The sequence below is a fragment of the Elephantulus edwardii genome, unplaced genomic scaffold, assembly GCF_000299155.1.
Source record: "Elephantulus edwardii isolate Elephantulus edwardi_28Jun2011 unplaced genomic scaffold, EleEdw1.0 scaffold00239, whole genome shotgun sequence".
Taxonomy (NCBI): domain Eukaryota; kingdom Metazoa; phylum Chordata; class Mammalia; order Macroscelidea; family Macroscelididae; genus Elephantulus; species Elephantulus edwardii.
Window position 1 is genome coordinate 4,139,190 of NW_006399989.1, and position 14,125 is coordinate 4,153,314.

The 14,125-nt window shown below is 38.7% G+C and overlaps 1 protein-coding gene across 3 annotated transcripts in view; it reads right to left on the reverse strand.

Annotated features, from left to right (window-relative positions):
* SYN1 (synapsin I) overlaps positions 1-14,125 on the reverse strand; it is a 204,592-nt gene that overhangs the window by 172,867 nt on the left and 17,600 nt on the right. For all 3 annotated transcript variants that reach the window (XM_006898909.1, XM_006898908.1, XM_006898910.1), the window contains exons 2-5: positions 9,699-9,756; positions 9,506-9,597; positions 8,541-8,697; positions 8,290-8,379 (exon numbers count right to left, since the gene is read on the reverse strand). In XM_006898909.1, the coding sequence (XP_006898971.1) occupies positions 8,290-8,379; positions 8,541-8,697; positions 9,506-9,597; positions 9,699-9,756 (397 nt within the window). The remainder of the gene's footprint in view (positions 1-8,289; positions 8,380-8,540; positions 8,698-9,505; positions 9,598-9,698; positions 9,757-14,125) is intronic.

Sequence of the window (14,125 nt, forward strand, 5' to 3'; positions counted from 1 at the left end):
GGGGGGGGGAAGCACACAACTGCATTAAAAAAAAAGTCTCTGCCTTGAGTATCATACTCTTTTAAGAACTCTCCAGACGGTAGTCAAGTGGCAACTGCAACTAAACAAATTAGACAAGAACGTCAGGACCTAGTGGACTTATGTAAATGGAGGATGAATAATTTAGAAAAGGAGGGTGAGAATGGCTACACAACACAAATAATATAATCAATGTCACTAAATGGTACATGCAGAAACTGCTGAATCATGTTAAGTTTTGCTGTGTATTCTCAACAACAACAATAACAAATTTTAAAAAGGTAAAACTAGTTTATAGGATTCATAACCTATACAAACTATAGTTTTAACTACCCTGAGATCAGATGGACTGGATGGTGCCCAGTAACCACTACCAACCATTCTGATCATTGACACAGAAATGAATCCTGATAGAATCAGGAGAACAATATAGAACAAAATTCAAATTCTTAAAAAATCCAGATATATTGAACCAGTATATTTGAAAAAGTATCTATGAGACCAAATGGTCAAGGATGAAAAGGTAATGGAAAAAGAGCACAAGAAGAATGGTTGTAATGAGAGTGCTGACACGATGAAAAATGTAACCAATGTCACTAAATAATTTATACAGAAATTCTTAAATAAGAATGTAATTGCTGTGTAAATTCCCATCAAAAACAGAGTAAAGAATATGGAAAAAGAGGTGCATTGCAAAGCAGACTAGAAGAGTGAATGGGGAGTGGAGAAAATATACAACAATGAATGAGTTGAAAAAATGAAAATAAAAAATAAAAATGAGAGTAGAACTTTTCAACAAGTAGGTTGCAGTTATAGTATGTCAAACAGACTGTCCTAACCACCTTATATTTATTAATAATTTCATTAACACACTAACTCTATGAGGCAAGAAGTATAATTGCCCCTATTTTTTAGATATGAGGAAATAACATTTAAGTAACTCTTCTTGGCATTTAAGTAATATTCCCAAAACTCCAAATATTTACAGGAGGAGAGTATCAGCTGATTTCCCAATGAGTAGCTGGTAGGATCAAACCACTGCTCTTTAGGTTACAAGCCTGACACATTATGCACTGGCAGCACCAAGGCTCTTTACATGTTTTATAGGAAGGTAATACTTAAGGATACTTTGGGCAGAATATTAAATTATACAAGAAGCATTAAAAGAACATGGGAAAAGTAAGCATTAAAAGATGGAAAAAAAGGATACAGAGTCACTGTACCAAACAAGAATTGGCTGACACAGAAAAATGTCATAAAACAATGTATGAGCAAGAATCTGTGTTGATGAAGGAAGAAGTTCAAGCTGCTCTGAAAGAACTGGAAAAAACAAGGTCCCAGGAATTGACAGCATACCAATTGGCATAGTTCAACAAACAGCCACTATCCTGGATGCATTCAACACGTTGTGCCAAGAAATCTGGAGGACCAACCACCTGGCCAACTGACTGTTCCCATTGCAAAGAAAGTTGACATGACAGAGTGCAGAAACTATGGAACAATATCATTAGCATTACATGCAAGCATGATTCTGCTGAAAATTATCCAACAACGACTAGAACAGCACATCAGATGACAGATGTGCAGGCTGGGATTAGAAGAGGCCATGGTATTAGGGATATTATAGCTAATGTTAGATGGATCTTGGTTAGAAGTCGGGAATACCAGAGGAGTGTCTATCTGTGTTTTATTGACTATGCAAAGGCATTTGACTGTGTGGATCAAAACAAATTGTGGATAACTCTGAGAAGAACGGGAATCCCACAACATTTGACTGTGCTTATGCTAAACCTATACTTGGATCAGGAGGCAGTTGTCGAACAGAGCAAGGAGAAACTGCATGGTTCAAAATCAGGAAGAGTGTACACCAGGGATGTGTCCTATCTCCATACCTTTTCAATCTATATGCAGAACAGATTATCTGGGAGGCTAGGCTGTATGAGGAGGAGGAGTGTGGCATCAGGATTGGAGGAAGACTCATTACCAATCTGCATTATCTAGATGACACAACACTGCTTTCTGAAACTGAGAAGGATCTGGAGTGCTTGCTTCAGGAACTGCAGCCTTCAATATGGAATGAATCTCAACATCAAGAAAACAAAGATTCTCACTACTCAGCCAATTGGCAGCTTTATGATAGATAGTGAAGAGACTGATATTGTTAACAGCTTTAGTTTGCTTGGCTCTACAATCAACACTCTTGGTATCAGCAACCAGGAAATCAAAAGACTAATTGCACTGGTGAAGGCTGTTGTCAGGAACTTCTCCAGAGTACTGAAGAGCAACGATGTCAGTCTGGAGACTAAAATGCACCTGTTCCAGGCCATAGTCTTCGCAATTACTTGCTATGCATCAGAAAGCTTGGCAATGACTAGGGATGAGAGAAAGAGAATTGATGCCTTTGAGCTGTGGTGCTGGATAAGAGTATTGAATATACATGGACTGCCAGGAGAAAAAACAGGTTCAGCCTAGAGAGGATGAAACCAAGCTACTCCTTGGAGGCAAGGATTCTGAGGCTTCATCTGACATACTTGGGTATGTTGCAAGGAGGGACATCAAGCTTGAAAGTCCTTGGAGAGGGACAGCCCTTGGAGAGGGACAGCATGCATGGAAGAGTAGAGGGAAAGTGCAAGAGAGGAAGACTCTTGAGATGGATTGATTCAGTGACTGGGATAATGGAGGTAGGTGTGTCAGAGATAATAAGGTTGGCACAGGATAGAGCAGGGTTCAGAGCTGTTGTACATACGGTTGCTATGAGTCACAAATGACTTGAAAGTATGTAACAACAACAACAACAATAATAAACTGTGGAACTGAGATTCACATACAGAAATTATAGTTACAATGTTCATGCTCTCAATCACATTTCACCATATTCTCAAAATATATGTAGTAATAATAATGATATACAAATCGGGTTTCATGAGGACTAAAGAATCAATCTTTATTCATAATAAACTTAATTCACAACACATTGTTACATCAATAATTATAATTTGTAATGCTGGTAAAATCAGAACCAAATGATAGCCGACACTCCAGCAGGTTTTCAGAGGTCATATATCACATGAATGGAAAACTGCTCATTTTTCTCCCAAGGAGCAGCTTTTGGAATTGAGGCTGGCAACACAATTACTTCCGTTATAGGTAGAAAGATATGTTAGTTTCCATCTAGTCAAGTATGACTCATTGTAACTCTATAACAGCCAGCCTGAAACTTGCCCTATCCTGTGCCATACTCACCATCTCTGAGACACGAGAGCCCATTGCCGAAGTCACAGTGCCAACTCATCTTGTTGAGATCTTCCTCTCCTTTGTTGATCCTCAATCTTTCCAAGCATGATGTCCTTTTCCAAAAAATAGTCTCACCTAGCTACATGTCCCAAGTATAAAAGATGAAACTTCACTATTCTTTCCTCCAACAAGCCTTCAGTATGTATTACATCTCAATATCAAGAAGACAAAGCTCCTCACCACAGGCCCAACATCATGAGAGACTGATAAAAGATTGAAGATAATTTCATCTTGCTTGGATCAACAATCAACAACAGATAGTTGTAGGTATATATTATGAGTTATTGTTAGGTGCCTTCAAATCAAGTACAATTCATAATGACCCTTAAGAAAAACAGACCTATATCATGTGTCATCCTCATCATCTTTGATACACTTGAACCAACTGTTGCAGTCACCATGTCAATCCACCTCATGGTGGGTCTTTCTTTCTTTTGCTGACCATCCACCTTTCCAAGCATGATATATCCCTTTCCAAGGAATAGCCTTTCCTAGCAACATGTTCAAAGTATGAGAGAAGAAGTCTTGCCATCCTTGCTTCCAAGGAGCAGTCTGATTGTACCTTTTCCAAAACATATATGTTTGTTCTTTTGACTGACCATGAAATATTCAGTACTCTTACCCAACATCACAACTCAAAGGCATCAATTCTTCTGTCACCCTTCTTCATAATTGAAGAGATCATGTCCTGAATCAGGCACACCTTGGTCTTCAAACTGACATCATTGCGCTTTGGTATTTTACACTTAGATGAATATTTTTGCTATCAGATTAATATTAGTAACAATGTTCATTTTATCAAGTTGGTAATATTGGGTCAATTTTGATACTTACTTGTAATTTAATAAAACTAGTAATTATTATTTATGTAAGGAAACATAATGCAGATGACGCAATCCTGCTTACAGAAACTGAGGAACTGAGGAGGACCTGGAGTGCTTGCTGCAGAAGGTCAAGGACTGAAGACTTCAATATGGATTGAAGCTTAACATCAAGAAAACAAAGATTCTTATCACTCAGCCAATTGGCAGCATTATGATAGATGAAGAGATCGAGATTGTTAACAGCTTTAGTTTGCTTGGCTCCACAATCAACACTCTTGGTACCAGCAACCAGGAAATCAAAAGATGAATTGCATTGGGAAAGTCTGCTTTCAGGAACCTCTCCAGAGTACTGAAGAGCAATGATGTCAGTCTGGCGACTAAGATGCACCTGATCCAGGCCATAGTCTTCGCAATTACTTGCTATGCATCAGAAAGCTGGACAATGACTAGGGATGAGAGAAAGAAAACTGATGCTTTTGAGCTGTGGTGCTGGACAAGAGTACTGAATAGATTGCCAGGAGTACAAACAGGTTCAGCCTAGAGAGGGTGAAACCAGGCTCCTCCTTGGAGGCAAGTATTCTGAGGCTTTGTCTGACATACTTTGGATATGTTGCAAGGAGAGAACAGTCCTTAGAGAGGGACATCATGCTTGGAAGAGTGGAGGAACAGCACAGGAGAAGAAGACTCTCAATGAGATGGATTGATTCGGTGACTGGGGCTGGTGTGTCAGAGACAATACGGTTGACACAAGATAGAGCAGGTTTCAGGACTGTATGGCACATAACAACAACAACAAACATAGATTTTCAGGAAAAAGATGGGCAAACCCCTTCCATGCCATCTACTGCCTCTGAAAACCTGTTTGAGGATCAGTTATGAGTCAATTACAACTCGATGGTACATAACAACAAACATAATTTTAACATTACTAAAATTTGTAAAGTTATTTGTAAAATTTACTATTAATGCTGTTGTAATTAAAAACTACGGTACACATAATTTATATTAGCAATAATTACTTTAATATTTATAATTACTTATACTATCTGATGGAACATTAACCACCAGTAACTATAATAATATGATATAATTCAAATTATACCCAAAACTCTAAATTCATTACTTTCAATTCTGTTCCAATTTGGAGCAATCCTAGAGGGCAGTGTAGAACTGCTCTATAAGGTTTCCAAGCTATAGTCTTTTTAAATTGTTATTTTTTTATTGGTTTGCATACAATAATTTGTTTACATTGTGTCTCATTCAGGTACATTACATTTGTGGGTTTTTCCCACTTCCTCCCTCCACACACCAAATTCTGTGACCCCATGATTTCTCTCCTTCCTACCCTCAGCCCCTCTGTCCCCTCTCCTTCCTGCTTTGGATATCCATACATATCTAACTGGTTATCCTTCTGTTTTTACAATAATAGTCTTATGCAGTATTTTATCTTTATGGAAGCAGATAGTCACACCTTTCTCCCACAGAGCAGCTTTTGGATTTAAACTACAAACCTTTTTGTTAATACCTGAACACTGTACCACCAGGGCTGTTAGTAATCCTAAATTGTAACATTGGTAATAATTTGTTGTATTTGTAAAAATATTTTACAGCAGCATTTGTATTTATAGTTTAATTTTTTAGCAATTATTTATAATTTAATTTAATTTACAATATAGGACTCATTCTTATAATTTTCATTTGTAACATTGTTTTTAAATACAATATTAGTTATAATATTTAAGATTATTAATGATACAATTTCCATTATTAATCATAAAATAATAACAGAGGTGCTTACAATTCATATTAGAGCATAATTTGTAATATTGATAATACTTTATTATTCTCTCTTTCTCTATCATAGTCAAAACTGATGCATAACTGATTGGGTTTCCAAGTCTACAAATATCACTGGAGGAGTCTCTCCATCTGTGTAGCAACTGACGAATTTGGACAGCCAGAGAGAAGTGACTTTTGGGTTAGCAGTGTAACTTGTTAGACTATGCTTTTTAAGATACTGTTGTGCTATTGTTGTTTGCCATCAGTTCAGAACCGAACCATAGCTGACAGTCCAGTAGCTTTTCGGAGGCTGTAAATTGCACAGGATTAAACTGTCCATCCTTCTCCCATGGAGCAACTGGTGGATTTAAACCTTCGGAATTGCAGCACAGCTTCTTACCACTAGGCCACTAGAGCTTCCTCAAGTTCCCTCAATTTCTATACATAATCATATAATTTTATTAATTCTGTTCAATTAACATTACATTTACATTTGAACTAATTAACCTTAGTTCTGTTAATTCCACTTCCTAAATAACATGCCTCCAGAAACCCTGTGAAATTTGATAAATGTCGATAGCTGTAGAGGGGCTTCAAGCCTTTTGTTCATAGGGTCGCTATGAGTTGTGATTGACCCAAAGGCAATCAACAAAAACAACAACAACAACAACTAGAAAGAATACGCAATAAGAGTAACAGGATCAGATAAATAGTGATATCAATGATTTTATTCATACTGGTAACAATTAGTAAAATCATTATATTAATAAACCTTATCACAACGTTTGGAAACTTGTGGCCTTTAGAGGGGTGAGTCCTTGGTTTTTTTTCTCTGTGCTGGCTAGGGGCTGGCTCTGGAGCAACTGGTTGGTTGGAAGCCTCTTTTTTGGCCAATGAGAGCCCAGGGTGCAGACCTGGTTTCTTTGAAAATTCATTTGGGCCTGAGGGCCACAGGCCTTTGGGCCTGGTTTTTATTTGTCTTTGAAATGAACATTTTCCTAAGTGGTACAGTACTGCTCTGTCCTTTCTCTGTATTGAGGTAACTTTGGAGTCTATGGTACCAAATGGTGTTCCATAATGGCTACATATGGTTGACAATGTTTGGTAGTGCTCACTGATTAAGACAGGCTTGGAAGCAGGAGTGGCATCCACTTCCTGAACATGCCTGTGGAAACACTACGAACTTAGAAGAAGGTCAATAGTTCTGTTTATAGGGTTGGTACTAGATGGCACTTACCAACAACATATAACACCAAAGCTCTTGTCTCCATTTTGGATTTGAATGAAGTGGCTGGAGTCTATAAGATGGTGCTCTTGCTTTGGTTTAGGATCTGTGTGGATTATTATTATTATTTGGTTTTTATTTAAGCCTCTTGTTTAGAGTCAACAAGACCTCCTAGGGGGCCCCTATATTTAAAAGTTAGGCCAGAGGGATTATATTTTAATCCCTTATTACTATATTTTTGAAGAACATTCTTCTAGGTCATACAGCACTCTGGCCAATTTGGTGTGATGAGGTAATCTGGGTTTGCTGTGACACTGAATATTGTGCCATATGGGTTTCAAATTCCATAATGGAACAACTGTGCCATAGGTATGCCAAAAACAATAGTGGCTACCCATCGTGGGCAATGTTTGATGGAGCTCTCAGATTGATTCAAGTTTGGAGGTAGGGAGTGGCATCCACTTCCTAAACCACATGCTTCTGGAAACTCTATGAACTTGGAGAAATAATGATAGTTATAGAAAGGCTTCAGGCGTTTTGTTGTATGTATATATATTTAAAAGTCAGTTGGGCTCAAGGGTCTACTGTTATTTTATTTTGGAGGAACATTCTCCTAAATTGTATAGCACTCTCCTGTCAATTTGCTGCACTGAGGTAATCTGAGTTTGCTGTGATGTTGAACCATTAGGGGTCAAATGCCATAATGGCTGCCCATGGCTGACAGTGTTTGGTGGCGCTCCCAGTTTAAGATATGCTTTGACGCAGGAGTGGCATCCACGTCTTAAACCACACGCCTCTGAAAACTTTGTGGATTTGGAGAAATTATGATAATTATAGAAAGGTTTCAGGCCTTTTGTTTATAGGGTCACTATGAATAATGCTTGACTTGACAGCAGTAAACAACAACAACATCACAAAGCAGTGTTATGCCTCCACATACATGTACCAACTGCATTCTCTGATAAATCATTAATAATACAGTCATATCAATGAGGGTAGGTGTGTCAGAGAGTGAATATGTCACAGGATTTCAGGGCTATTGTACACAGGGTCACTATGAGTCACAAACAACTCAACAACACATAACAACAACATTGATAATAAAACTGCAGCAATTCCTGCTACCCACTCTACCTCTCCAAGACTTACCATTTCTTTATAATTAGGGTAGAAGGTCTGATCAATTAGGGGAAATTCTTCTGTCCCCAGTTTCTTGTGCAGGCGAACCATCTGAGCAAACTATGAGAGCCAGAAGAAATGGGCCAGTAAGTCCTTTATCTGGAGGGAGTCTCTAGTTTCTAAACTTACCAGTTAAAAAAAAAAATCACAAAGTGATTTTAGGCCTCCACATGCATACATGAACTTTTTGCTCTGCTAGAAGTACCCTCTCTATCACTTACCACCCAAGGCTTGTCACAGAAATTGTAGATGGAATGTAAAGAGTTAACACTGGGGATTCCTGCATACTGCAACCCGATGACCAAACTGCGGTAGTCTCCATTCCTTGCCATGCTGAAGGCATGCTGGCGTATCAGCACAAAGTCTGGCTTCAGAGACCTAGGAGTGACACAGGTAGGAGCATTAAGGGCCTTCAAAGAAGTTCCCCACAACCCTTGGAACAAAGACCAAGTTTCTAAATCACCACAGTAACTAGAAATTTCCAAATTATTTATTTCCTCTGCATACATTCATGAACTGTTTCCTCTGCACCCTTTCCCCTATCCTTAAGACTTTCCTACTTGCTATTCTTCTCATCAAGGACAGTTCCCAGGTCACAGGATCTAAGATTCAGAGTGTGAGGTCAGGTCAAAGTGTGCTCCCAATAATGAATTTCAGTAGGGCCTGCTACACTGTCTGTTTTCTCTGCCTGTAACGTTTATTTGCCCTTTAGATATATGCATGGATCTTTATCTTCTTCAGATATTTATTCTGGCTCTCACACTACTGCACCACTCTATTGAAACTGCAGACCTCATCACCATCCAACAATCCTTATATCTCTTCACTGTTAGACATTTTTCCTCAGCACTTATATATGAGTTAATTTTTCATGTTTTCTTTATTACTAGGTCTTCACCACACAGAACAGTTCTTTGCAAGTATTCAATAAATGTTTGTTGAATGCAAAAACCCAAGAGTTGCATTTACCTTTCAATAGATTGTCAGTAAATATTTGTTGCATTAATGAGTGAAAAAATTGTGTTGTGGTCTGCTTGGATCCACAGACTTTTTTCAGGGAAAAATTTTACCTGCCTACAGTTATGTGCTTAAGGTTCTTTTTCACAGATGGATAAGTAGATTAACTCAGCTTTGAAAGAGTCCTTATGCCTCTTCCACAACACCAAGGTACCCTTTTTATACTAACCGCATGACCTTCACCCCATTCCGAAGAACTTCCATATCCACAGAGAATCCACCATTGGCATGAGCCACAAGGTTAAGATCGGAGAATTCAGCCTGGAAAGAAGAAAATCAGTAATTAAATTATATTATACAGAAATGATCATCCAGTTTACAGACTGGACAGTTGGCCCCCAGGTACACCGACCCCAACTAACCTGTTCTACTTTAATGTCTATTTCTCCATGGATCTTTTTCCCTTTGAAGTATTTTGCCCTGGAGAGGAAAAGCAGAGCACATCTGTTAATACTCAACTCCTAGAAAGGAAAAGCCCAGGTAAATCCCTTGATCCCTAGCACTTTCTCCTCATTGTCACTATGTTGTTGTTTATTGTTGTTATGTGCTGTTGAGTTGCTTGTGACTAGTAGTGACCGTATGTACAATAGCCCTGAAACTTGCTTTGTCCTTTGCCAACCTTATTTTCTCTGACACATCTACCCTCATTATACCAGTCACTGAAACAATCCATCTCATCGAAGGTCTTCCTCTCTTGCACTGTCCCTTCACCCTTCCAAGCATAAAGTCTTTCTCCAAGGACTGGTCCCTCCATGCAATATGCCCAAAGTATGTCAGATGAAGCCTCAGAATCCTTGCCTCCAGGCAAGAGCCTAGTTTCACCCTCTCTAGGCCAAACCTGGCAGCCCATATTCAATACTTATATTCAATACTTTTCTCCAGCACCACAGCTCAAAGGCAGCAATTCTGATGCACAGCAAGTAATTGTGAAGACTATGGCATAGATCAAACGCACCTTAGTCTTCAGACTGACATTGTTGCTCTTCAGTAGTCTGGGGAGGTTCCGGACAGCAGACTTTCCCAAAGCAATTTATCTTTTAATTTCCTGGTTGCTGATACTGAGAGATTTGATTATGGAGCCAAGTAAACTAAAGCTGTTAACAATCTCTATCTCTTTACCATCCATCATAATGCTGCCAATTGGCTGAGTGGTGAGAATCTTTGTTTTCTTGATGCTGAGCTTCAATCTATATTGAAGGCTTCAATCCTTGACCTTCTGCAGTAAGCGTTGCAGGTCATCCTCAGTTTCAGCAAGCAGGGTTGTGTTATTTGCATAGCAAAGGTTGTTGATGAGTCTTTCTCCAATCCTGATGCCACACTCCTCCTCATACAGCCCAGCCTCCTGGATGATCTGTTCTGCATATAGATTGAAAAGATATGGAGATAGGACACATGCCTGGTGTACACCCTTCCCGATTTTGAACCATGCAGTGTTTCCTTTATCTGTTCTAATCATTGTCTCCTGGTCCAAATATAGGTTTAGCATAAGCACAGTCAAATGTTCTGGGATCCCCATTCCTCTCAGGGTAAGCCCACAGTTTGTTGTAATCCACACAGTCAAATGACTTTGCATAGTCAATGAAACACAGATATTCCTCTGGTATTCTCTGCTTTCAGCCAAGATCCATCTAACATTAGCTAATATCCCTCTTCTAAACCCAGCCTGCACATCTGGCATTTCTCTGTTGATGTGCTGTTCTAGTAGTTTTTGGATAATTTTCAGCAGAATCATGTTTGCATGTAATGCTAATGATATTGTTAAATAGTTTCTGCATTCAGTTGGGTCACCTTTCTTTGGAATGGGAACAAATATAGATCTTTTCCAGTCAGTTGGCCAGGTGATTGTCCTCCAGATTTCATGGCACAACTTGGTGAGCACATCCAGGGCAGAATCTGTTTGTTGAAATATGTAGATTGGTATGCTATTAATTCCCAGGGCCTTGCTTTTTGCCAATTCTTTCAGAGCAGCTTGAACTTCTTCCTTCATCACCATAGGCTCTTGCTTATACATTGTTTCATGAAATTCTTCTGTGTCAGCCAATTCTTTTTTGGTATAGTGATTCTGTATACTCGTTCCATCTTTTTTTAATCCTTCCTGGATTATTTAATATTCTGCCCAAAGCATCCTTAAATATTGCAACTCAAGGCTTGAATTTGTACTTCAATTCCTTTAGTTTAAGAAATGCTTAGCAAGTTGGGTCTTTTGTATTTTGACTCCAAGTCTTTACACATTTCATTATCATACTGTAATTTGTCTTTCCATGCTGCCCTTTGAAATCTTCTGTTTTGCTCCTTATTTTCTTGATTTCTTCCCTTTGCTTTTGCTTCTCGATGCTCTAGTGCAGCATTCAAAGTCTCATCTGACATCCATCTTGGTCTTTTTTTCCTCCTCTTACCTTTTGCATTCTTCATAGTTGATATTCTTTATAACCTCCCACAGCTGATCTGGTCTTCGCTCATTAGTGTTCAAGGCCTCAAACCTGTTCCTGAGAAGGTTTTGAAATTCGAGTGGTATAGACTCAAGGTCATATTTTGGTTCCTGTGGATTTGTCTTTAATCTCAGGTTGAACTTGCATAGGAGTAGTTAGTTGGTGGTCTGATCCACAATCAGCACCTGACCTAGTTTTCACAGCTGATATTGAGCTTCTCCAGTGATTCTTTCAACAAATGTAATCGATCTGATTCCCTATGCATACTATCAGGTAAAATTAATGTGTATAGCCTGCGTCTGTGTTTCTTATAAAAAGGATTTACAATGAATAAATTATGGAATGTACAGAATTCTATTATTCTATCTCCAGTCTCATATTTGTCACCAAGTCCATATTTTCCAACTACTGCCCCATCTTCCCTGTTCCCAACTTTTGCATTTCAGTTGCCCATTATTATTAATGCTTTTTGATTGCATGTTCAATTGATTTCTGACTACAAAAATTGGTAGAAATCTATTTCCTCCTCTTTGGCTCTGGTTCTTGGTGCATATATTTGAAGGATAGTGGTATTCACTGGACTTCTTTGGATATGTATGGATATTATCCTGTCATTCACACTATTGTATCTCAAGATGGATCTAGAAATGCGTTTTTTAACTATGAAAGCAACCCCATTTTTTTTCCTTACCTTTTCATCGCCGGCATAGAGGATCCTGTGATCATCTGATTCAAAATGTCCCATGCCAAGCCATCTCATTTTCCCAATTCCTAGTATTTCAATATTTATGTGTTCCATTTCCTTCTTAACAATGTCCAGTTTTCCTATATTCATGCTTCTCACTTTCCATGTTGCAATCAGTAGTGTCTGCTTACAACGGTTCCTCTTCTCTGTGTTTCCATCTTTGAGGGCTCAGCCTCAGTTGCCATATCTGCTAGTCTAAGTGTGCTCTATTTTACATAGGGTTTTTGAAGCCCTGTTATTTTGGAAGTGGATGGCCAATCCTTCTTCCTAGTCTGTATTCATTTGAATGCTCAGATCTTACAGACAAGCATTTTACAAAAAGGAGCAGATGAAAGACATTTCCCCAATTAGAGAAGTTAACCAAGAGATTCTGTGTTGCTACTCACCCTTGGCACACGTGTCTTGACACACCTCTTTCCCTACTCCACCGGTACCCCTTTCCACTCTCACCTACACCATTCAAAACCTATCACTCCTTATTCAGTAATTGATATGATGGCTTAGGTCTCAAGCCTTCTGGGCTTCTGTGATTCTGAACACATCACGCTGCTGCCAGTTACTTATACTGTGGCCAGAATCTCTTGAGTTTAGGAGTCTCTAAGTCCAAATACCAGGGAAGGCTTCCTGTCTCAGGTGGTTCTGAGGAAAACCCCTTTGCCTTGAACTTCTGCTCCAGGACTGACTTCTAAAACTATTTTAACTGTGTGTGTTACCTGCAGTGAGTGGGCCTAGGTGAACTCCTCTACAATTTTTTAAACACTCTGAAAATCAGTCTAACTCCTGTCATTGAATAGATTCTGACTCATAGTGACTTTCCATTAGATTTCTAAGGCTGTAAATCTTAACAGGAAGATACTGCCTCTGTTGGATTCCAACAGCCAGCGAGATGTGGGCTTAAAAAAAAAACAAACCCAACACATGATTTTTTAAAATTGTATATTGGTTTGGTTTGGGTTCTTTCTTTAACTATTATTATTATATTATTATTATTATTATTATTATTCATTTTAATGAAAATTTACAGATATTTTGCATTTCTATTCATTCACTGTTTCACTTTTCTCCCTGCCCACCCCTCCCCTCCAGATTGTTCTTCTCTTTGAAAAGTAAAATTCTTTCAGGTTTTTTTTTAATAGTGTTTTTTCTCCTTGCTGTGTACCATCAAATCTGAGCGGACTGGCACAGGAGATTGCACCTCAGGCTCCAGCAGAAGATCTGGTGGATATGAACCGTGCACCTTCAGGATTGCAGTGCAGCTTCCTGCCACCAGGCCACCAGAGGTCCGAGATGTGGACTTTTAGTTAAGAGTACAACAAGCAGCTACTGACAACCACCAGATTAATAGTGCTTTGTAAACAATAAAGTATGTTGCAATTTGCATAAAGTTGTGGAAATGTCAAGGGACATTGTAAACTGTAAAATACTTCCTTAAACTAGAGAGCAGGCATTTTCCAAAGTAAGTATGCTAGTCACATTGCTATTATAAACGCTGAAAAGCTTCACAAAATGAATAGTGCTTTGAAAATTCTAATATTCTCTGAAGTATTATATTTTAGGGCATTATGCTTATCATAAGAGTACAGAATGAGGGTTGCAGAGTGGATTATATTTGGGG